This window comes from Cydia splendana, chromosome 2 (genome assembly GCF_910591565.1).
Source record: "Cydia splendana chromosome 2, ilCydSple1.2, whole genome shotgun sequence".
Taxonomy (NCBI): Eukaryota; Metazoa; Arthropoda; class Insecta; order Lepidoptera; family Tortricidae; genus Cydia; species Cydia splendana.
In genome coordinates this window covers 29,490,933-29,513,823 of record NC_085961.1, presented here as the reverse complement: position 1 = coordinate 29,513,823, position 22,891 = coordinate 29,490,933, and the positions used below count along the sequence as shown (strand labels likewise).

The window sequence follows — 22,891 nt, the reverse complement described above, 5'->3', positions numbered from 1 at the left end:
TTGTGTAACATATTATTGCTGGTGACTGTACCTACTTAGTGTTAATTTCATTCTATAGCGTGACGTGACGTACGCGTTTGCGTTAAGTGTCATTTTGTATGGGATTTTGAGTTTCCAATACGTCCTGCTTGGCGCGTTGTTCAAAATCCCATACAAAAAAATAGACATAACGCAAACGCGAACGCACGTCACGGTATCGAATGACATTTACATTAAGGGCTTTACACTTAGGAATGTTTGCGCGTTTACCGCAAGAAAGCTTGCGTTAGTCGTGTCACCTTGTTTTAAGCGCACACCCGGCACACCCCTAACTGAGTGAAGTCAGTTCCGAGGCCATTTTGAGGGTAAAGCCGAATTTTCAAAAAACATAGCTTTTTTAAATTAAAATAAGTTTACTTTAAATAATATTATCTATATCCTAATATCCTCATTCTTTTTTTAGGGTTCCGTACCCAAAGGGTAAAACGGGACCCTATTACTAAGACTCCGCTGTCCGTCCGTCCGTCCGTCCGTCCGTCTGTCTGTCACCAGGCTGTATCTCACGAACCGTGATAACTAGACAGTTGAAATTTTCACAGATTATGTATTTCTGTTGCCGCTATAACAAAAAATACTAAAAACAGAATAAAATAAAGATTTAAGTGGGGCTCCCATACAACAAACGTGATTTTTGACCGAAGTTAAGCAACGTCGGGCGGGGTCAGTAAGTTGGATGGGTGACCGTTTTTTTTTGCCGTTTTTTGCATTATGGTACGGAACCCTTCGTGCGCGAGTCCGACTCGCACTTGCCCGGTTTTTATAATTTATGTTTTCCCTAATGTACTAATTTCGTTGCTTGTCCTACCTACGACACCTACGTACATATTTTCAAGCGACCATGTTGACTGAGTCTTATATGAAATGTGTACAAGGCTAGATAATTTATTTCTAGAACTTGTTGGCAAATAAAGATATTAAAGTAACGGCGAGACAAATAAAGTTACGATTTTCGCTTACCAGCCGTGACGATCGTAATTATTACCATCCTCTTGGATCCATTTTAATCTTTGTCGGAAGCCGGTGTTGCTCGAAGATTTTAACACACTCTCAGATTATGTCTCGACAATCAGACTCTACTCTCTAAAGTATGTCTGACTCTGAACCCCTAGTGTTAATTTGATTCGATACCGTGACGAGCTGACGAGCGTTCGCGTTTGCGTTACTTATGTCTATTTTTGTATGGGATTATGAACAGCGCCCCAAACGGGACGTTTTGGAAAGTCAAAATCCCATACAAAATGACACTTAACGCAAACGCGTACGTCACGCTATCTAATGAATATGAGTACTGCACTCTCTGTAAACTAGTGAAATAATAATTCTGTATGAGTAGCTTACTCAGTTTTGCGATCTTGCATTTTTGGGTTGCGCTCATCAAAGTCAATCATCTAAGAAATAAAAATTTTCAGAGATTGGGGATACATTTTAAGGATTTTTTTGCAAAGATTTGCAACAATTTGGCCTATCAAATAAGCTGTGAATTTTAAGCTGTCGTTTCATTTCATTACACAGAAATGAATCTATCGTATTCCTTTACCTTTTCGCACGTGTATTGTACAACGTTTCACAGTACATTATGGCCCTTTAAATATTCGCCATACGCACGTATAGTGCTAGTTACCGCACTAGGGCGGTAAATTAGCATCATAAGTAGTACTGTAAATTATATTTAGTTAACTCAATAGAGTTTAATTCAATTTACTAATAGCTTTTTTTTTCATCTGGACCTTTAAAATGCTAACCATCCATTGGTAAAACCCAAAGCGTGTCCAAAGCCAGGGGCGCGAAACTCCTCTCTTCGGGTCCGTTCGGCTCAGCATTGCTCCGAGCAATTATTAGGGTTGACACAACATGACGTCCTTATGCGTGCACTAACACAGATAAGATAATGGCTTGAATTTTGACAATCCTAAATTGCCGAAAGGGATAGTGCCATATAGTAGAAAGGGACAGCATGATTCGACCCTGAACCGCAGTCAAATTTCGATTTGATAGGAAGTTTACTTCCTGTACGGTAGTACTATTAGGTATTTATTCTGTGCCAAAGCTAACGAGTCGGGCGCGCAGTGGCACGTACCTCTGCGCATACGCAGCGAGTATCTATATAAACGAACGTCCTCTCGCTACCTCATTGATAAGGCACCCAGTGGCTGTAGCTCTCACTACGCGGAGGACAAGTATAACATAACGAGACATTATTTTTTTAAATGTAAGTCTGAACAGAGTATTAAATCGGGATTTTTTTGGGAGATAAAGTTTTTTTTATATACGGATCTGAGATCATATTTCGACTTAGTAGAAGAAAACTATACCGATACACTTAAGAACAACAGAAACGAGTCACTTATGGAAATTTCCATACAGCCTAGATCTACCTTATTGTGGATTCTCCTAAATCCTTGAGGCTATACAATAAGTACTAAGACCTTCTACTACAGTATCTAGATAAATCTTTTTTTTTATCCTACAAATTTCGCCTTGGGATACCTCGCTTAAGGAGCATTTACAATCCCCAGCTTTGCTACAAGTAGGTGACACCTGCATAGGTATATCAAAACGCTCTATGACAAAAAATATGGTACAGTTAGCAGCAATAGTTACTAAGCGGGCGAGCTGTTCAAAATGATCTTGACGCGACTTTATTTGTAAAGAGAATAAAAGCGCGTCAAGGTAATTTTGAACACCTCACCCGCTTAGCAACTGCTGCTGACTGTACCAATTGCTAATCGGTTTGCAAAAACGGGAGAAAAATTTCCTTTCAGGCTTTTGTAGTCAAAGGGTGTAAAATACCGTAGTGCTCGGTGTGGGCCGAAACGCTAAATAAACTTCTTGCGTCATTTTGTCTGTCTATCAGTGGACTGAATATCAGGAACTGTATTAGCTAGGAAAGAAATCACAAATTAAAAGAGTTTTCTTTTGTACACTAAGACCCACTTGCACCATCCCACTAACCCGGAGTTAAGCGGTTAAACCGGTTACCCAGTGTGAAATTGTACTGGTAACCATGGTAACTCCATGTTTAACCGGTTAAGCCCGGGTTGGTAGAATGGTGCAAGTGGCCCTAAGAAATTTAAAAGCTGTACAATTTCAGTGACTTATTTAATGATTTTCATTGCGTTTCGTTTATTTCATACCTACCAAATATTTTGTATAGTAACAATTAAAATTATTAGTCCAGTGTGATTCGGATGGAAGAAAATAGATAAGGTACTTATCTATCCGAAAATGGTACCTCAGAATCCCTCATATGTGTACCTATATGTGCAATCAAAATTCAAAATTCATTTAATATTCTGCAAGTTGGCCTTCAGGAATCTTTTACAAGTCAATATAATATTTACAGTGATATCATAATTATACATAGCAGCATTAATAATTACATACAACAGCCTATACCTACTTACCTCGGGAGACATTAGGCATACCATATCAGTTTTTTTTTATAATTTTGTTTGTTATTAATAAATATTACCTACACTACATAAAAATATATAAATATTATACGACAAAAAAAGGTATACCATTAATAAATAATAATGTGTAAATAATCTATCTTATAATAAAATAACTATATAGATAAGTACTACAATTATAACAGAGATGTATAAATCTCTATGGTAAATTATGCATTCAATTTGGAGATGCAAAATGTCTCCAATATCCTAATGCCTCCAGATTTAGAGGTGTAAAAGGCACTCCAAGCGTCAATCCAGAATAATTTCACACATAGACGGATGACGCTACAGTAAAACAAACCCAAACAACTAATTTACATGTTATCAGCTCTTAGTAACCGCTTATCTTCCACGTTTTGATAATAGGACGTAGTTTTCCCACGCTGTTTTCCATGCCAAGGCCTATGTAAAACTTTCGATTGGTTTTAAGAGCTCCGTACCAAATAGGTGCAAAACAACCCTTATGGTGCGACTCTGTTTTTAGGGTTCCGTACCCAAAGGGTAAAAACGAGACCCTATTACTTAGACTCCGCTGTCCGTCTGTCCGTCTGTCTGTCACCAGTCTGTAACTCGAGAACCGTGTTAGACAGTTGAAATTTTCACAGATGATGTATTTCTGTTGCCGCTATAACGCCTATAACAACAAATACTAAAAACAAAATAAAATAAATATTTAAGTGGGGCTCCCATACAACAAACGTGATTTTTTTACCGTTTTATGCGTAATGGTACGTAACCCATCGTGCGCGAGTCCGACTCGCACTTGGCCGGTTTTGTATACTATCCTTCTTCTAAAACTGTTTACGGAGCTGAATTACAAAAAAATGCTTTATCACTGGAGTTTTATAACGTTTGAAAAATAAATGTTTTCATATTTTAAGGTCTTATCGACGGTTTAGGCTGTGTTGTGTGTCTTCAGTTAGTACCTATCTAAGTAATTGAACTGTTTTAGTAGATATTAAACTTTGAATTTAAAAAGGAGTTGAATTGTTTATTTCAGCCAATTTTCCATAAGTTATGCCAGTTTTCAAAACTGCTCGTAATTCAGAACCCCTAGTCACAGATTAAGTATATAATAGTTCTTACGAACCCTAGTGTAAATCTCATTCGACAGCGTGGCGAGCGTTCGCGTTTGCGTTATGTCTATTTTTGTATGGAATTTTGAACAGGCGCCAAGCGGGATGTTATGGAAACTCAAAATTCCATACAAAATGACACTTAACGCAAACGCGTACGTCACGTCACGCTTGTCGCAATGTCGTTAGTGTGTCACTAATGTTTTGTTTTTGTATTTTATTCCAATCAGTGACTAGTTAAATAGTTATTATGTAACACCCCGGAAAACGATTATTGCAGATGGACAAGAAAAATAACAATCAGAAAAACCCCGGACTGGCGACATCGGTCGAGGAGGCGCTTAGCTACACAGGTCAGTCCGACACACCAATAATATGTCAACACTTAACGAACTTACGTTAGTTACTGTCATATGGGCGTGAAAAAGTTATTTAATGTTATGTATAATACAATAGTTCTTGTACATCCAGCAGCAGAAGTTGCTAAGCGGGCGAGGTGTTCAAAATTACCTTGACGCGCTCTTATTCTCTTAATAATAAAGTCGTGTCAAGATCATTTTGAACACCTGGCCCGCTTAGCAACTATTGCAGCTGACTGTAGTAAAGAAACGGCCAACCCACATATTTTGACTAAGGTGTTGAATTTTGAGAAGTTAGGGCTTGTAGAATTCGGGTATGTTGTGTAGAGTTAAAAGCTTGTCTCTACGTGAGATGTCATAACTTTTTGACAGTGCGAGCCCCTCTGGTGTTGCGGGTGTCCATGAGCGACGGTAATCGCTTCCCATCAGGTGATTCAGATGGCTCGTTTGCCTCCTATATCATTTAAAAATGTTTTAATGGGATTAATAATACTTTTTCACCACACCAGAGCGGCTACCGCGAAAACCGAAATTCGAAAATTGCGGGGATCTTTCTCTTTTACTCCAATGAAGGCGTAATTAGAGTGACAGAGAAAAATCCCCGCAATTTGCGAACTTCGATTTTCGCGGTTATAGCCCAGCTCGGAAAGGCTTACTTTGCACTTCAAAAATTGATAGCAAAGTTGCATTTCATTCACATGTGAGGCAAAGTAATCAATTGCAAATTTTGAGTCGGTTTCTTATGTTTGCTGGTAGAATTGACTTTTAAATGATGATTTTGGATGATAAATATTTAATAAAATTTATTTGGATTTGATTTGGTTTGATTTTGCTTGATATTTTACATTTAATATTTGCCTCGGAAGAAGAAAAATTTTGTGTTTCACTCGGGGGCAAATTTTGTTTTGCACGAGTGCTTTGAAACCCTCGCAGCGCTCAAGATTCCATTTTTCGAACCAATCGCTAGGTACGCTCGTGGTTCAATTTTGGAATCTTTCGCTTGCTCGGGTATCAATATTAGCACGAGCGGTTAAACACCAACTTTGCCCCATTGTAAAACAAATAACTACGAGTATTATAAAATATGTCCTCTCCTTCCAAAAGTAGCGAGCAGTCACCTTCTATTGTTTAATCAACAGCAAGATAAACTAACCCCAGAACGTGTTTATATATTTATAATTATAAATGAATAGGTAGCGCATAGCAACATGAACTACAGAAGGCTTCCTTGGACTGTTTTAACGAAATTAATTAAACAGTGCTATCTATTTGACATTTGTTCAAAGAGGTCGTTGCAATGAGAGGCTACGGCCTATGCAAATTCGAGAGTGCGTCTGTTTACATATAAACTTGCCACATATCAGTATTGACTACATTAAATAGATTAGTAGTATATTGCACGTATCAAATTCATACAAGTCCACTTAAAGTAGTGTGACAAGTCAAATTATTTCATTCGTTTCAACTTGGTTGTTAAAAGCTAGATAGATGAAAACCAGGGGTCCCTTTGTTTCACATAAAGTCTTAAGTCATAATGTATTGTTTGTCATATTATCATTAGTCCTAAAACTGAAACAGTTAACTTTTCAGGATTTCCGTAAGGTTATCCTATAGGTTAGGTTAGGTTAGGTTTGTTTTATGGCAATCCTGAAACGCGTTACGTGTTGTTACGCGTTTCTGAGAAAATCAAATTTTGACTAACGAAAATACGGACAAACAATACACTATGACTTGAAAAGTGGGAAAACTATTTGGGAAACAATAGAGACCCTGAAAATTAATATTACACGCCATAATAATATTACAGTAATGGCGTGTAATATTGATGAGTGAATGTTAACACAGTGGCCGTTGGCCGACAGTGCATCGAATGATCGAGCAACCGTTAAACAATTGTAACATTCCAAATTAATCAATTGATGATCAATCGACGCTTGAACATGGCCAGTTATTGGTGTTGGCTTATATGTATGAAATGGTACACTTTAATATGAATACAATAGTAACTATATCAACTATTAGTAACTATTAATAATAATTATGTTGCGATTGTATGAGTACTAGTGACGCAGTGCCGTCTGGGGGGCGATTTTAGAATTTCGAGCGCTCGATTTCGTCACTCTAAAATCTGTGGAAAACGGCCAAATGCTATTTTGACGTGATAACGTTTTATAAATCGATGAACACCGGTAGCATGCACGAAAAAGTGTCACGTTGTGGACAGATCTCCATGGTAACGTTGTGAACAGATCTCCATGGTAACGTTACGGCAAATTTTTCATAAATGTTTTCTTATGACGTTATCACGCAAAATTATCGTCCGTAAACCGACTTTACAGACAACCATATTTTTTTAAATACGAGCGATAGAAATTGGGAATCTTGTGGTATTGACAAATCGTTTTCAATTCTGTTAGTTTTATTATAGTTAGGTTTTAAATGCCTAGTAATGAAGATATTATTGAAAGAAATACACGAAATCAAGCGGTTGAAATTCAAAAATCGGCCCCATCGTTCGGATAATTTGTAGAACCAAGCTCTGTCATGGACTTTCCGGCTTTTCTTGATGGCGTTCCACCATCCTAGTAGTGATATATCACTTAGGGTCGGTTGCACCAAACCGTCAGTCACCATTAAAGGTTGACGCTAGACCGGGCCGTGCCTGGACCGAGGCGTCCGACATGTCATTTTCTATGACGGCTGATCGGTGATCACGTGGTGCTTTCTATAGAAAACGAAGCTCCGGATGCTCCGGCTCGGCCACGGCCCGGTCTAACGTGAATCATCCTTAAAAGTTCGCTTTTAATTGTATAGGTACTTTGCTGTGTGTGTTGATCAGTCCGTCAATTGTAGTTGGCGCAACCGGTCGTAGCTATTCTTAAAATGGTTTAGAGCCCGGCACCACTACTGGTGCTTTTCGTTGCATCGCGTTGGACGCTGCATGCATGACATGCTTAGTTAAATGCGTTGCGGTTCTTGCTGTAATTATACTCTGTTAAGCCGTTTCCGCCAGTAAAAAAAGAGCGGCAAATTTAAAAAATGTAGGCGTGAAGAGTTATCGTCCCATAGAAAATATGAAATTCGCGCCTTTTCTACTGACAAACTTGACTATATATCTCCAGGTTTCGGCAAGTACAACTTCGGTTTGCTGCTGATCTGCAGCTGGACGCTGCAGGCGATGGGGATGGACCTGTTCGGCACCAGCTTCGTGGTGGCAGCCGCCGTTTGTGACCTGGACCTGGATATGCAGCAGAGGGCGCTGCTCACAGCCACTCCTTTAGCGGGTAAGACAGACATGTGACAGAACAATGACAGGTTAAAATTAACATCATGATTATTTAACCTTTTAACCACCATAGAATTTGCCATCGAGCGTGCTCGTGTCGCAGACGGTACGAAGTTACACGAAGTTTTGTCTTATTCATCAGACCGCGGCGAAATGAGCCCGATTTTGTAGGTCTTATCAATCTACGGCGGTTAAAAGGTTAAAGATCATAATGTTAATTTTAAAACCTAATTCTCTACTTAACTGAATTGTTTCTTGATTAATTTCATCACACGTAAATTCTTATATGGGAAAGGAATAGTAACGTAGCTCGACTATATAGGTAAACTCTGTATCTTTAGGTACTTAAATAAAAGTAAACAAATAATTTTCAAATAATTTTCGGGTAGTTATAATGTCAGTTCATTTATTGATTAACCGACCAAATACAAAACCACCTGGATCTGTCACTGAACGACCGACTTTAACCTACATTATTTGATCATGTAAGTAATTAATGTTTTTAATTTTCATCTACCCGCAACTCAACTGGCTTAAGAAGCCATTTGAGGGTAGATTTTGTTTACTCTTTCTTAAATCCTACCTAATTATACAGACTATAACGTTAAAAATTTCCACTCCTTTTAGATTTTGGCTTCAATTGATGGTACGGTCAATGCCAAGGATCGAGAACAGCAATTGATTTCAGAGCCATCTAACGGAATATTTCGGCATTATTTACTAATTCTCTGGATGGGACAACGTAGCCTAATTAAATAGTTAGCTCTAAAAAAAATTTAGATGGCAGTGTAGTTATAATTTTTGTAGAAAGTTGTGAATGCGCTGCGCGGGGCGTGCGTCGCTAAAAAAACCCGGACGGTTGACAGGAAAACAGTCTCGCGGGCCGGACGGTTGAGTGGTTATCAGTCAAGTTTAGTGTAGCCTTTAGGTAATACTATGGAAACTATTATACAGATATCTCCTTCCACAATATCTCCATTAAAATTCTAATAGTTTAATTACTTTTCACATTTATTTGGTTATTATAGGGTTATAGTTGGCGCTAAGTGACTAAGACGCGATTAGTGTTGGATTCTTTTACTAAAAATAATTGTGTTAATTTATTACTCAATCATCGATAGAATCATCGCGTTTTTGTGAAACGTAAATCCGTAATTAAAAGGCATTTAGGTTTATTTAATTGGATTTGACATTTAATTACATTGTTTATTGCTAGAAGATGATAAAAAGGCTATCGTGGTAATAAGTGAGTATACCTAAGTCGCTAATCTTCAGTGTTAAATGTTTTGTTATTATGCATCTTTCTCCCAGTGATAATACCAGATTCATGAATTTTACTTAGTTTAAGAATTGCACGCTAGAAGGCGTTCAGCCTACACTGTGTAGGTAGTAGGTAAAACTCCTAAATCGCGCTCTCAAAATTTCTCTTACTATATACATTATGAATTGCTTAATACGCTGCAATATATCTAATGGCAAGGAATTAGACCGGCTCCCTGCGGACACTGGCTCACTGAGTAGCTATACCCCAGAAAGGGTATACATATGTCTGTCTTTTTCAATAGCATTGTGTTAATAACTGATATAATTATGTTTTATCACGTGGATAATCCATCATTAATATCATTATGCTCGCTGACCCGTACAGATATTTCACCAACCAATGCTATAGACCAGCGGTCGGCAACCTTTTAGCAGCCAAGGGCCAATAGTAGTTAACGGAGGTGACGCGGGCCGTACTTTGTTAATATTTATGACTTTATGAGACATTGTCGTTTGTCACTATTACATACAAAATAGCCAAGGCGCCTCTCGGGCCGCAAGTGACAGTTTCGCGAGCCGCATGCGGCCCGCGGGCCGCAGGTTGCCAACCGCTGCTATAGACCGATCGAAGGACAACTAAGGGCGGCGGGGAAGGACCTTCTAGAAGCACCTGGTCCGGGCGCCGTACGCCTGCCGCCCGCGCCTTCCCCGCCACCCTTAGTCGTCCCACCCCGTCGCCCCCGTACCCCGCAGGCGAGGACTCATTTAAGCGGTCGGTCTATAGCGTCGACCGTCGTGTTAAAAGCCAATGTTCCTATTGACAGGCGTGGTGGCCGGAGCGCACCTGTGGGGCTACATAGCGGACACAAGGGGCCGGCGGCTGACACTCTCGCTCTCGATGTCCATAGGCTTCGTGTTCGCCGCTCTGAGCAGCCTGTCGCCCGATTGGAGGAGTATGATGGTGCTGAAACTACTGTCTGCCACTTTGTAAGTATTTTAACTGTATGATAGCCGTAGTCTGTATGATAAACGAATTTTAGTCTTCTTTTTGTATTTTTTGAGAACGATTTTTTCTGCTCTAGATACAGCAGAACCACGGTTTGAGCCCACGATTTTTGACCACTACGTATAAACAGTTAATATGAATGTAATAATAATTAAGGGTAGCAGAAATTAAAAACAACCGAATTTATTATTATTAATGAAAATTTGTTACCATGTTCTCAAAAAGGCAACCGAAGACATTTATTATTATTTATGAAAATGTGTATCATGTTCACAATTTTATTTAAACTGATATGATATGATATGATATGATATTTATTGGTAAATATTTACATTTACAAGTCATCTTATTTACAATTATCTTACATATAACATTACAAAACATTACAATTAATAATAACATTTTATTAAATACATATATTCCTATATAATTTAGTAGGTAAGCGATTGAGCCAATGACCCGTGGCTATCGAAGAACTCGTCAATGGTATAGCAAGCCATTTCTAGTAGGACGATATAAGGTTAAACTTGAATTTAAAGGCAAACACTATGACGTCTTCTCAATCTTCTGGCTTCAGAGTAAATTACTACTTAACTTCCTACTTATCCTACTATTCACATCTGACCCACTGTATTAAAATATAATGTCTAGGTACCTAGGTACCATGAATTCCTAGTATTTTTTATCGTAATTATTATTAAAGTATTATTTTGTCCATCTACATAATTCGTTTGTCAACAGAAGTCACACTTTTTAAGAAGTATGCTAATAGCAAATAAAATTCGGAATAGACAATTATGACGTCAAAGGTGGTTAAATATACGTCACTGTTTACATGAAATTTCCCCCCTATCTTATCTTAGGCACAATACACTTTATTTGTTAGGTACCAATGTTCGCGGGGAACTAGGCGATAACATTACTATGTATAAAGTTTTAATTGCTGATAAGCAATATCCAAATTGTTTTGTTCAAAACACTTTATTGTCAGAAGCCGTTTATCGTTGACATAATATTTGTAAGTACCTATTTGTCTTGGTGTTACCATTTCAGCTTGCCTTGGGCAAAAATATTTTCGTATGTTTGCATGGGTTTCTTCTCTACCGGTCGCATTTCTCAACCAATTCTCCTTAAATTTTGTGAGACATTTCGATAACTATATCAAGTACAGCAGAAAATTTATTAATTTTAATTATTGTAGTTATTGGTAGAAACTATATTTATATATTTTGTCCCTAGTTTTATACGTTAGGTTTGATGGTTACATTGGTTACGCTAATCACTAAAACGATTGTTAAACGAAGCACAATATATATTTACAGATAAAAATTTACAATAATAGGTCTTGGTATGATGAGGATGTTTTTCAGACTATTATAGCAACGTATTCAATTATTTACAGTGACAAGGTCCCAAAAGAACACAAATAATATTCAAATATAAAACCTATATAAACCTCTTTACAATAGTAGAGCAGCAGAATACGTCACATTAGGTAGGTAACAAAAAACCTAAGCAATAAACTTAAGCCTAATAAACTGTTTTATTGTTACAGCACGTCAGCAAGCAACGCAAGCGCATACACATTGTTAGGAGAGAGCTGCAGCGCGCGTGCGCGGGGACGAGCTATGCTGCTCTGCACATGCGCACTGATGTGTTCTCAAGCTGTTGCTGCAGGTATTACATCTTACTAATACAGCATGCTAATACAGATTGACAAACGGAAACAAACATGGAAATAAATGATTTAACATGGAAATCTATAGGAAATAATAGGAATCTATATCATATAAACTTGAGGTTTGATGTACGATCATACGATGTACCTGCCTTTAATACTTTAAAATTAAACATGACTTATGAGCAACAGATTCCGGGATACATATGTGTTCTTTCGGAAACCGAAAGTGGATTAAAACTGTAATGTAATAAAATATCACAACCACATTCAACATAAGTAGTCAATTGTAATAATCTTCATGACTCCCTGGACTGTCTAAGAAATGTACAATTAGCGAAAACAGCTTGCGTACCTGTGTGAGTCTAAAACACAAAATAAAATAGTAGTTTGTGTTACAAGGGATCAAAATGATATATTTCCGTCAAGGGCGTATACATTGAATCCTGAATGAAGCGATGGATTCTAAAGTAGAATCCTGAGCGTAATGAGGGATTCAAGTGTTAACGCCCAAGACGAAATAATTTTGATACCGTGTGACACATACTGCTTTTCACATCAACTATGAGGAAATTATTCTGTTCCAAAATATTTATTACTTAAAAAAAAAGCAGTATGCAAAAAAGAAAAAATAATGTCCTAGACCAGAAAAGTACCACTTTGACCCCTCCTAGCAGGGAAGAAAAGTGCCACTTTGATCCCTCCTAGCGGGGAAGAAAAAGCCCTTTTTCGAATTGGTGATGTGAAATAGAAATTAACAGCATGCAACTTTAAGGCTAATATTTGTAACTCCATTTAGTTAACGGAGATTGTATACTAACCTAAAATTTTGTCCACAGTATTCGCCTACCCTATCCTCCCTCTCTCCTTCTCTTACCCCATCGAGTTCCTCGGCATCAGCTACCGCCCCTGGCGTCTCCTAGCATTCGTCCTGTCCCTCCCCTGCTTAGCCACGGCCATCCTGCTGCAGCTCTTCCATGAGAGCCCCAAGTTTCTGGTGACCAGTTCCCGGTATGAAGAAGCTTTGGAGGTGCTGAAGAAAATTTATGCTTGCAATACTGGGAAGAGTGCTGACGATTTTCCGGTAAGTTTTTTTTAATAGACTATGAAGTTAACGGCTAGGAAAAAATAAGCTTTCCCTCTAGACTTGAGGTACTTGAGGTCCCTTCTCTCTAGATTCACATTGCTGATGGCTACCTTAGTTTATTGTACCTCAATACTCTACCTTGGAAAGAAAAAAGAGATTTTGAGGGAAATGATAAACGATAGTTTTGGTCTCAATAGACTCTTAACGAATTTTTTATCTATACCATTGGAACCATTTTGAAACCCCATTTATTCTTTAATTCTATATCTTTACAGGTGAAAAAACTAGTGGAAGACGAAGAAGACGCGTCGTCACTGAGTCAGGAGACCTTCTTCAAGGCCCTGTGGCACCAGACCGTCCAGCTCTTCCGTCCGCCTCTTCTGAAGAACACGCTCAAACTGTTCTACTTGATCGTCGTTATTTACATGACGTGAGTGACTATTGCTGAGATCCTTTATTTCTCCTGCATCCTAAAAGTTGTACAAAGTCATACAAAGAAGTAATTGGTCGAACTAATTACTTAGGCTAGGCTAGGCTATTCTAAAAAAATACAGGTTGTTTTGAATACATAAAATAGGGAAGTTTTTTGAAGGTATTCCATTGATACACTTCGCTTATGTTCCTTACATATCCTCAAGTCAGTATACCTTTTGATTTCAGTGGTAGCGGCTTTGTGCTGTGGCTGCCGTACATCATGAACAACCTGTTCTCAGTAATGGAGAATGGTGGCGGTTCGGGGATGAACCTCTGCACCATCATCCGACATGGCAGCAATAGTCTCCTCGTTGCTGATAATTCCACGGTAACTACTAACTACCTAACCATTTTAGAAAAATTCCTGGAACATAATTAGGCCAGTCAAATTAGATCCAAAAAAACCCGCTTTGAGGAATTAATTCCCAGCAAGCTGGAAATTCCACAACTCCTGGAATGGAGCAAACTCGGGTTACACTAATTTAGAACCAAATGAAGGTATTCGTCTTAATACCTTCCAGCTTGCTGGGAGTTAATTCCAGGAAAAATCTAATTTGATTGGCCTATAATTACAGCATCTCGTTTTCCGTGTTTAAATTAGAGAGGTGTGAACCTTAGACAAATCCTAAGTCCATTGTATTAATTCGTGTCTGTATCTATTTTATCCAATTAGATTCGAAAGTGGACTTAACACTTTCTTTAATTCCTTAAATATCAAAAGAATTGATCAGAGACAAATTCTAATCAAACAATTCCTACAGTCAATTGCAGTCTGCAACGACACCATTCAAGAGACAACCCTGCTCTCAGCCATGACGTACGGCGCCTTCGCCGCCTCCGCCAACCTCCTTCTCTCCCTCACCTGCGAAGCGAGGAAGCGGGTGGCCATGATGGGGATCCTCGCCATGTCGGCTTCAGCTGCAGTTCTGCTGAACGTGGTACGCGTGCCTATTGCTGGAGGGGTGTTCTTCTTCATGTTCCTCATGTGTGCGCTCTCGATGGGAATCTTGAGCGTGTATTTTGTGGAGCTGTATCCGACTTCAGTGAGGTAAGCATTTGCAACTACAACGACAACACAAGAGATCTCTTAGTTTTCAATCTGTCAACCTACTGCTCTAAACTGAGAAACAAATAACTATGATAGGAACCTTATCAGATCAGCATTAGCAGGACTGTCAAAAGCAAGAATAGCTAAAATTATGAGGCTTAAAAATTGTCTCAGAAGATATCTGATAAAACATTTCTTCATAAACATTAGACATATGTACTCATTTTTCCGCGGCAGACACTGATGGATTCTTGATAGTATTGGAAGACATGATAATACGTAGGTTTTACCATAGACATAGTATGCGCCTATAGACATTTGAGATGCCCATTTGATTTGTGCCCATGGGGTATTTTATTAGTAATACAAAAACTTGCATTGATAAAGGAAGAAAAAATAAGCAACTTTTTGTGTTGTTGCAGGGGTATGGCGTCATGCCTGTCGGTGATGCTGGGGCGGTCCAGTGCGTTCTTAGGAGTCAACGCTATTGGAGCGCTGCTTCAAATCAGCTGCGAAACTACTTTCTATGTTTGGGCTGTTTTATTACTCAGTAAGTACACATACTTCTAATCTTTCTTCTTCTCTGTTTAGCCTATCTGAGCGTCTGACTACTGGGCGAAGGCCTTTTCCCTAGTTTTTCATAATTCCCTATGTTTTGGCCAGTTGCAAAGAAAGGGGTCAAAATCGTCTCGCCATCTCCGTGCACCGGACTTTGCAGCCTTCTAAAGTGACTGTTAAAAAGGGCGATAATTGATGAGCGTTTTTTGTCCTGTCTGCATTTTTACTAGTTCCTATTAAGTAGACAGGTTCCATTGTTTGTTTCGTCAGGGTTTTTAGATTTTTACTGATATTCTTCCTCAGTCCTCTATAGGTGAAATACGCCTTAGAAAAAATGTTTAATGTTTTTGTAAGTGAATTTTTTATTTGTTTCACAGGTGCAATTGTATTCGCGTGGCTTCTACCAAAGGACAAAGTAGTAAAAGGAGGTGATGTTGAACAAACCAAATTGTAGAGTAAACCAGAAATGATGTATAAAGAAAAAGTGCATATGAGATAATAATTATAATACGCTTTTTGCTTCTTTGTCAAGTGCAAGAAAAAGTTGATACTGTAAGGACTGGATGAGGAATTGAGGATATGAAAAAATGATCACACTTGTCGAAGATGGATTTGATGTACTGAAAATGTGTAACTTTCTTACTCGTAGGTTAAGGTAAGGATGTACCTAATAGAGAAAATATTTTATGGTTGAGTCAATGCGTTCCTTAGTCAGATACGCATTATTTCAAATACCCTAATTGCAATCACTGATAGAGTTAGACCAAGAAAAGTCTGCAGCGATTTTGATAGCCTATGCAGTGCAATTGTCATTTTAAACGTCAAACTTCTATGAAATTATGACATATAAATAACATTTGCACTGCGTGGGCTCGGTGGGCTATCAAAATCGCTGTACACTTTTCTTGGTCTAACTCTAAATTCCTTGCGCGGTAACCGGCAGGCGGTTAATATTGTTCCTATAGACAAATGCATATTTTTAATCTACAATATGTACGTATTACATTTACATTATGTTTTTGAAATTATACAGGGTGATTTAATGGACGTAGCATAGATAATAATTTATCAGACTATTCTGATAACCATTCTTAAAAAAAAAACAAATATCACGACGAAATATTTTCTGGTTTGATCTCGATTTAAAATCATTCTTGTAATCAACCTGTATAATTAGTGATTAGTGAGCAAACCTTTGTTTTTTGTTAATCATATATTACGCACGTTTTACACGTCTAATATATGTCTACATTTTGAAACCTTTATATCTTCTTATACTTGTTTGTCTTCGTATATATATTTAGACGTAGGTAAGCGTATTTTATTTATTTTAGTGTAATACGACTGAAATAGTTTATGATGTAACTCTGAGGAGCAGGCCTCCCTACTGTGTACTGATTATAAATATGTGTACCTGAACTTAAACTGATAGCTTAATAAGTTGACCAAAAGTATGCATTATAAAATTAGTTAATGTTCGTTTATTTAGTCGGCTATTCAGAAAATGTGTCTGCGGTTAGCAATTACCGCAACTATATACCAAGGTATTTAATATATTGTGTATGATATCGTGGCAATTAGACTACAGACATATTTTTGTATAGCCAAATATTATAAACCCCCATTTGTGTGTAGCTAGAGTTAGACCAAGAAAAGTCTGCAGCGATTTTGAAGTGTTATTTTAAACGTCAAACTTTTATAAAATTATGACGTATAAATAAACACTTGCATTGCGAGGGCTATCAAAATCGCTGCAGTTTTTTCTTGATCTAACTCTAACATTAATGACAACTCCTGTATAATCTTCCTGAAAAATATGATAAGTGGACATAATCCAACTTCTTAGCAAAGTTGCATACCTTACGCCATATATTTAAAAAAAATATGTAATGCCTATTCAAACACCTCACCACTACATACAAAAGGGGATTTGGTTAATTTTTTAATTTAAAGCCTAGTAAGTAGATCAATTTAGTTCATAAATATGATTGTAAAATAAAAGTTATTCATTGAGATAACTGAGATTATAGCAAAGATCACAATCTCCTTATTTTAAGTTAGTTCTAGCTTGTATTTGTTTAAGCACTTGAACTGAATAAATAAATGCATTTTTTAATCAAATGTGGTTTTTTTATATACAAAATAATTGTATGTATAGGCCGAGCCTCAATGAGTCCTGTCAGCGCTTCGGCCTTAAAATCAGTGTCAAAAAACCGAAATCATGGGGTTGGAGACACTAGCGCCCGTTGATGTCAGGCTCGGCGACGACTCTCTTAAGCAAGTAGACAGATTCAGATATCTGGGGAGCACAATAATATCCAAGTGCCACCTTGACGACGAAATTAACAGTAGAATCGGAGCGGCTGCCGCTGCTTTCGGCAAACTGCGCGTCAAGGTGTTCCGTTCACATGACATTAAGCTCCAGACAAAGGTCTCTGTGTATATGGCAATAGTTCTGCCCAATCTCTTGTATGCCTCCGAAACGTGGTGTCTCTACCGAAAACAGATTCGGACATTGGATAGGTTTCACCTTAAATGCCTGCGTGACATTATGAACATCTCTTGGTCAGATCGTGTCAGGAACACCGAAGTGCTACGCCGTGCTAATGTCAGCGGCATTGAAGCCTATCTAATGCGGCGACAGCTGCGATGGTGTGGTCACGTCTCCCGTATGTCTAATGACAGAGTTGCTAAGCGCATCTTCTACTCTGAGTTGCAAAGTGGCAAGCGGAAACAGGGCGGCCAACTTTTGCGCTACAAAGATGTGCTGAAGCGTCACATGCGGAGATGTGACATTGAACCATCGCACTGGGAGACTTCGGCACAAGATCGGCCGAAGTGGAGGCATACAGTGAGTACAAAAGTGCAAGCCTTTCAAGAGCAGAGGCGAGTGGAACTCGACGCGAAGCGTGACGAGTTAAAGGCCCGACCACCTGCGGTCATAAATTACAATTTTGTCGGAGGGGTGCTGACCTGCGGTGAGTGTGGACGTACATTCACCGCAAAAATAGGCTACGTCAGCCACCTGAGAGCTCACGATCGTCGCTCTCACTAGCCAGTAAATACCCAGTCGCCGAGGCCGAAACCGGCTAGGACAGGATGATGATGATGATGTATAGGCAGAAAAACGATAATAATGTTTCAATTCATGAATTTTATGCGATCAATAAATTTCATGAGATAACTTCATTAGGTGCCTGGCCTATACCTACTGAGCCCTCTTGTAAACAGCTATTGGGTTATAAATACTACTAAAAACGGGAAATCTACTATGTATAGGTAATTGTTTTGGCGAGTTCCCGATATATCGATAATAGCAGAGACACCGTGCTCTAAAGTAATATCCGAAAGATGGTAAATCGTTATGGTAGACGGTAGACCACAATTACGAGTAAACTTGCAGCGCGTCAGCTACTCATGTGTTAATAATAGGTATTACTTAATATAGTGATTTTCTAAAAGAAATGCGGGTAAATACGACCCAAAAACCAACACTTCTTCGCGCCTTATCCGATGTACAGAGATCTGCCGGCGTATTATGGATGGCTTTATCCATCTTCCGCGTGATAAAATAACTGTCACTTTTTAACACCGTGGGATAGAAAGTGACGGACACCGTTTTATCACGTCACGTCCACAAGAACGACCATCATATCCGTACAGATGACGCGCGACGAATCGACGATGTACAATTTTGATTTTTGCCAGGCTAAGCCGGCAATGTTGTATAAAAATCCATTGCCGGCGTGTTGACAACAAATTTCGCTCAAGTTGAAAAAGTACTTTATGAACAATAATAACCAGATGCATTAAAGCACGTGTCTTCCGCAAAAACGTTTTGATAAAGTTTTTGCCGACTCCATAAATGGATTATACAATCGACCATCCATTTATTACGCGTATTGAACTCCACCTATATATCAAGATAGTTCTTGTTATAAAACTATATTGGTCTTTGATAAACTCAAATAGATTCAGTGCGGAGAAAGCAACATGTAGTTACTCGTATGTTTACTTTTGCTGAGCTGAAAATTTGAATAAATTATTTTTTTGTTAGTTAAAAATTAAACTGACTACATTTGCCATCAGATATATCAGAGCGAATAGGGTGAAGGGTGATAAATTGTACGTTCAGATATTTTTGAGTGGTCTGAGTAGTGCAGATATTTTTGATAGTGAGTGATGCTAAATAGTTATGTGTTTGCATTCCAAGTAGGGTCGCCATCAGATAAATCAGAGCGAATAGGGTGAAGGGTGATAAATTGTTAGGTTCCGATATTTTTTGAGTGGTCTGAATAGATTTGTGTTTGCGTTCCAAGTATACAAACTAGAGATGCAACGGATAGTTGTTTGGCCGGATACCGGATACCGGATATCCGGCCTGCCCATTGGCCGAATATCCGGTATCCGGCCGCCGAATATTCGACCGGACGAACTATACCTACATTTCGGTATTTCATGCGCATTGTGCAGGTTTTGATATTTAATTTATTTTTAATTTTAATTTGACCTGTTTCCTAGTGAACATTCGCATTCTAGGTTCGAAATGAGTGCGCGTGCAAGTCAGTGGAATGTTTAAATTGTTTTATAATAATAAACGAGTACTATTATGACCGTGACTGTTTCTTAAATCCAGTTTTGTTTACTCCGAAATCAGCAATGTTACTATCCGGTATCCGGCCGGATAGTAGGTCTCTATACGGTATCCGGCCGGATATTAAAATAATGGCCGGATAGGCCGGATACCGGATAGTAACCGAATATCCGGTGCATCTCTAATACAAACTTAGGATCTGTGCCAGTTACTAGGTTTATTATTTTAGGTAAGGCATTTTACAAGTAAACATGGAGAAGAAAACCGTTAAAATACCCTTCGAGGAAGCATTGGATAGAGCTGGTGAGTTTACTATTTCAAAGTACAAAGTTACAAACAGCAACACTCCTAACTTGTACATCGATCGTTGGACCTTATAACAAAAGGCATGGTCCACCGATCTACAGTGGCCGATGCGATGGTATCATTGTTATTTATATTATTTGTAAAAGATGTTAACTTTATTATCAAAACTTCTTACTTCTTCTAGAGAGGGAGAGGGAGAGGGAGAGGGAGAGGGAGAGGGAGAGGGAGAGGGAGAGGGAGAGGGAGAGGGAGAGGGAGAGGGAGAGGGAGAGGGAGAGGGAGAGGGAGAGGGAGAGGGAGAGGGAGAGGGAGAGGGAGAGGGAGAGGGAGAGGGAGAGGGAGAGGGAGAGGGAGAGGGAGAGGGAGAGGGAGAGGGAGAGGGAGAGGGAGAGGGAGAGGGAGAGGGAGAGGGAGAGGGAGAGGGAGAGGGAGAGGGAGAGGGAGAGGGAGAGGGAGAGGGAGAGGGAGAGGGAGAGGGAGAGGGAGAGGGAGAGGGAGAGGGAGAGGGAGAGGGAGAGGGAGAGGGAGAGGGAGAGGGAGAGGGAGAGGGAGAGGGAGAGGGAGAGGGAGAGGGAGAGGGAGAGGGAGAGGGAGAGGGAGAGGGAGAGGGAGAGGGAGAGGGAGAGGGAGAGGGAGAGGGAGAGGGAGAGGGAGAGGGAGAGGGAGAGGGAGAGGGAGAGGGAGAGGGAGAGGGAGAGGGAGAGGGAGAGGGAGAGGGAGAGGGAGAGGGAGAGGGAGAGGGAGAGGGAGAGGGAGAGGGAGAGGGAGAGGGAGAGGGAGAGGGAGAGGGAGAGGGAGAGGGAGAGGGAGAGGGAGAGGGAGAGGGAGAGGGAGAGGGAGAGGGAGAGGGAGAGGGAGAGGGAGAGGGAGAGGGAGAGGGAGAGGGAGAGGGAGAGGGAGAGGGAGAGGGAGAGGGAGAGGGAGAGGGAGAGGGAGAGGGAGAGGGAGAGGGAGAGGGAGAGGGAGAGGGAGAGGGAGAGGGAGAGGGAGAGGGAGAGGGAGAGGGAGAGGGAGAGGGAGAGGGAGAGGGAGAGGGAGAGGGAGAGGGAGAGGGAGAGGGAGAGGGAGAGGGAGAGGGAGAGGGAGAGGGAGAGGGAGAGGGAGAGGGAGAGGGAGAGGGAGAGGGAGAGGGAGAGGGAGAGGGAGAGGGAGAGGGAGAGGGAGAGGGAGAGGGAGAGGGAGAGGGAGAGGGAGAGGGAGAGGGAGAGGGAGAGGGAGAGGGAGAGGGAGAGGGAGAGGGAGAGGGAGAGGGAGAGGGAGAGGGAGAGGGAGAGGGAGAGGGAGAGGGAGAGGGAGAGGGAGAGGGAGAGGGAGAGGGAGAGGGAGAGGGAGAGGGAGAGGGAGAGGGAGAGGGAGAGGGAGAGGGAGAGGGAGAGGGAGAGGGAGAGGGAGGTTTATTCTTTTGGTGGTGGTTTGTTATATTTATTTGCGTATTTATTTTTGCGGTGGGAGGGTGGGAATATTAATTGCATGTAAAAATACGCAAGTAAGTATAACGGGTTAGCACTGATTGACTAGCACGTTATCTTTTCGCGGATTAGCAAAGTAATATTTTGGTTTTAATTAGTATGGATTTCCGCAAAGTAACGCCTGATTCTATTCACAACTTATACAGAGAAACATAAAAAAGAAAAAGTGCCACGAAATGGTCTCACCTCAGCATGTTGCTGGCGGCTGCTAGCAGATAGCTGATGCTAGTGGAGCTCGGGCTTAATACAACATAAGCACACGCTGTTTTGGTCATCGGACTTGTCTCGATGAGCACTTAGGACTCTTAGGAGAGTAGTACCCAAGATAGAGCTGATGCTGAACCCTGGCTGTACCTAAAGGAACTCAGGTTTGTTGCAACATAGGCACACGCTGTTTTGGTCATCCGACTCGTCTTGATGAGCACTTAGGAGAGTAGTACCCAAGATAGAGCTGATGCTGAACGCTGTTATGGTCATCTCTCGTCGCGTCAAACTGCTGTCAAGGAAATTTCATATCTTGCAGCAAATGCCGCTGCCGATCAAGACTCGAGTGACGATAACGCCGATGTGGCTACCACTTTTCGAGTTGACTTGTTGTTGATCTGCCGTGTAATAATTTTCTTGTACTTTGAACATTAATATATCCTGCTTATTAATCGAAAAATGAAATATGTACCTATACTTATGCGCCACGGCGACAACTATTCAAACTTCGATACGCGTGTGGAAATTTTGCAATTTGTTTGTTCACATGCGTTATGTCCAGGATACTTGTGTTAATCTAAGAATAAAATAATTATCATTCAACGTTGTAGTTTTATTTTGTAACTTTTTCCTGATCCAGACTTTCTCGTCGCTCAGCGACAATATGTTTTCGAATTCCGTAGATTCATTTCCAATGTGCTCGATAGTCGTGTGAGGCACGAAATCTGTGAATTTTATGTACTACCTAATAAACCAATTTTGAAAACATGTTACCTACTTACAACCATAATGAGAGGTTCACTTTCATACAAGTTATGTTATAATTTTTTGCCAAATGGTACAAAGCTTACTAGCAATTTATTATTTCAGGTTACGGTCTATACAGTTACATCAACACATTCCTGTCAGGGTTGTCCATCATGTCCCTGGCCTGCGTGGTCTACGGGTCAACACTGACTGTGGGGGCCAGTGCCTGTGAACTTCAGACC

At 40.0% G+C, this 22,891-nt stretch overlaps 2 protein-coding genes and 1 long non-coding RNA gene across 3 annotated transcripts in view; 2 read left to right on the top strand and 1 right to left on the bottom strand.

Moving 5' to 3' along the window:
• Positions 1–22,891, bottom strand: part of LOC134806110 (cadherin-87A) — a 484,783-nt gene that overhangs the window by 534 nt on the left and 461,358 nt on the right. The window lies entirely within an intron of this gene.
• LOC134806092 (synaptic vesicle glycoprotein 2C-like) lies at positions 2,136–16,100 on the top strand. The gene is made up of 11 exons (XM_063779362.1): positions 2,136–2,248; positions 4,851–4,923; positions 8,052–8,213; positions 10,303–10,465; positions 12,040–12,161; positions 13,002–13,246; positions 13,525–13,679; positions 13,910–14,051; positions 14,485–14,771; positions 15,194–15,321; positions 15,707–16,100. The coding sequence occupies exons 2-11, from the start codon at positions 4,851–4,853 to the stop codon at positions 15,781–15,783; spliced, it is 1,554 nt and encodes a 517-aa protein (XP_063635432.1). The 5' UTR covers positions 2,136–2,248; the 3' UTR covers positions 15,784–16,100.
• Positions 20,180–22,884, top strand: LOC134799973 (uncharacterized). Its single transcript, XR_010145494.1, has 2 exons — positions 20,180–20,226; positions 22,773–22,884. It is a non-coding gene; the product is annotated as an uncharacterized LOC134799973 (long non-coding RNA).

Excerpts from the sequence above, each read along its gene's own strand:
- LOC134806092 (XM_063779362.1), top strand. The coding sequence starts at position 4,851 with ATGGACAAGAAAAATAACAATCAGAAAAACCCCGGACTGGCGACATCG. Across the intron at positions 13,680-13,909 it reads ATCGTCGTTATTTACATGAC|TGGTAGCGGCTTTGTGCTGT; the intron begins GTGAGTGACTAT and ends TTTTGATTTCAG. Across the intron at positions 14,052-14,484 it reads TCGTTGCTGATAATTCCACG|TCAATTGCAGTCTGCAACGA; the intron begins GTAACTACTAAC and ends CAATTCCTACAG.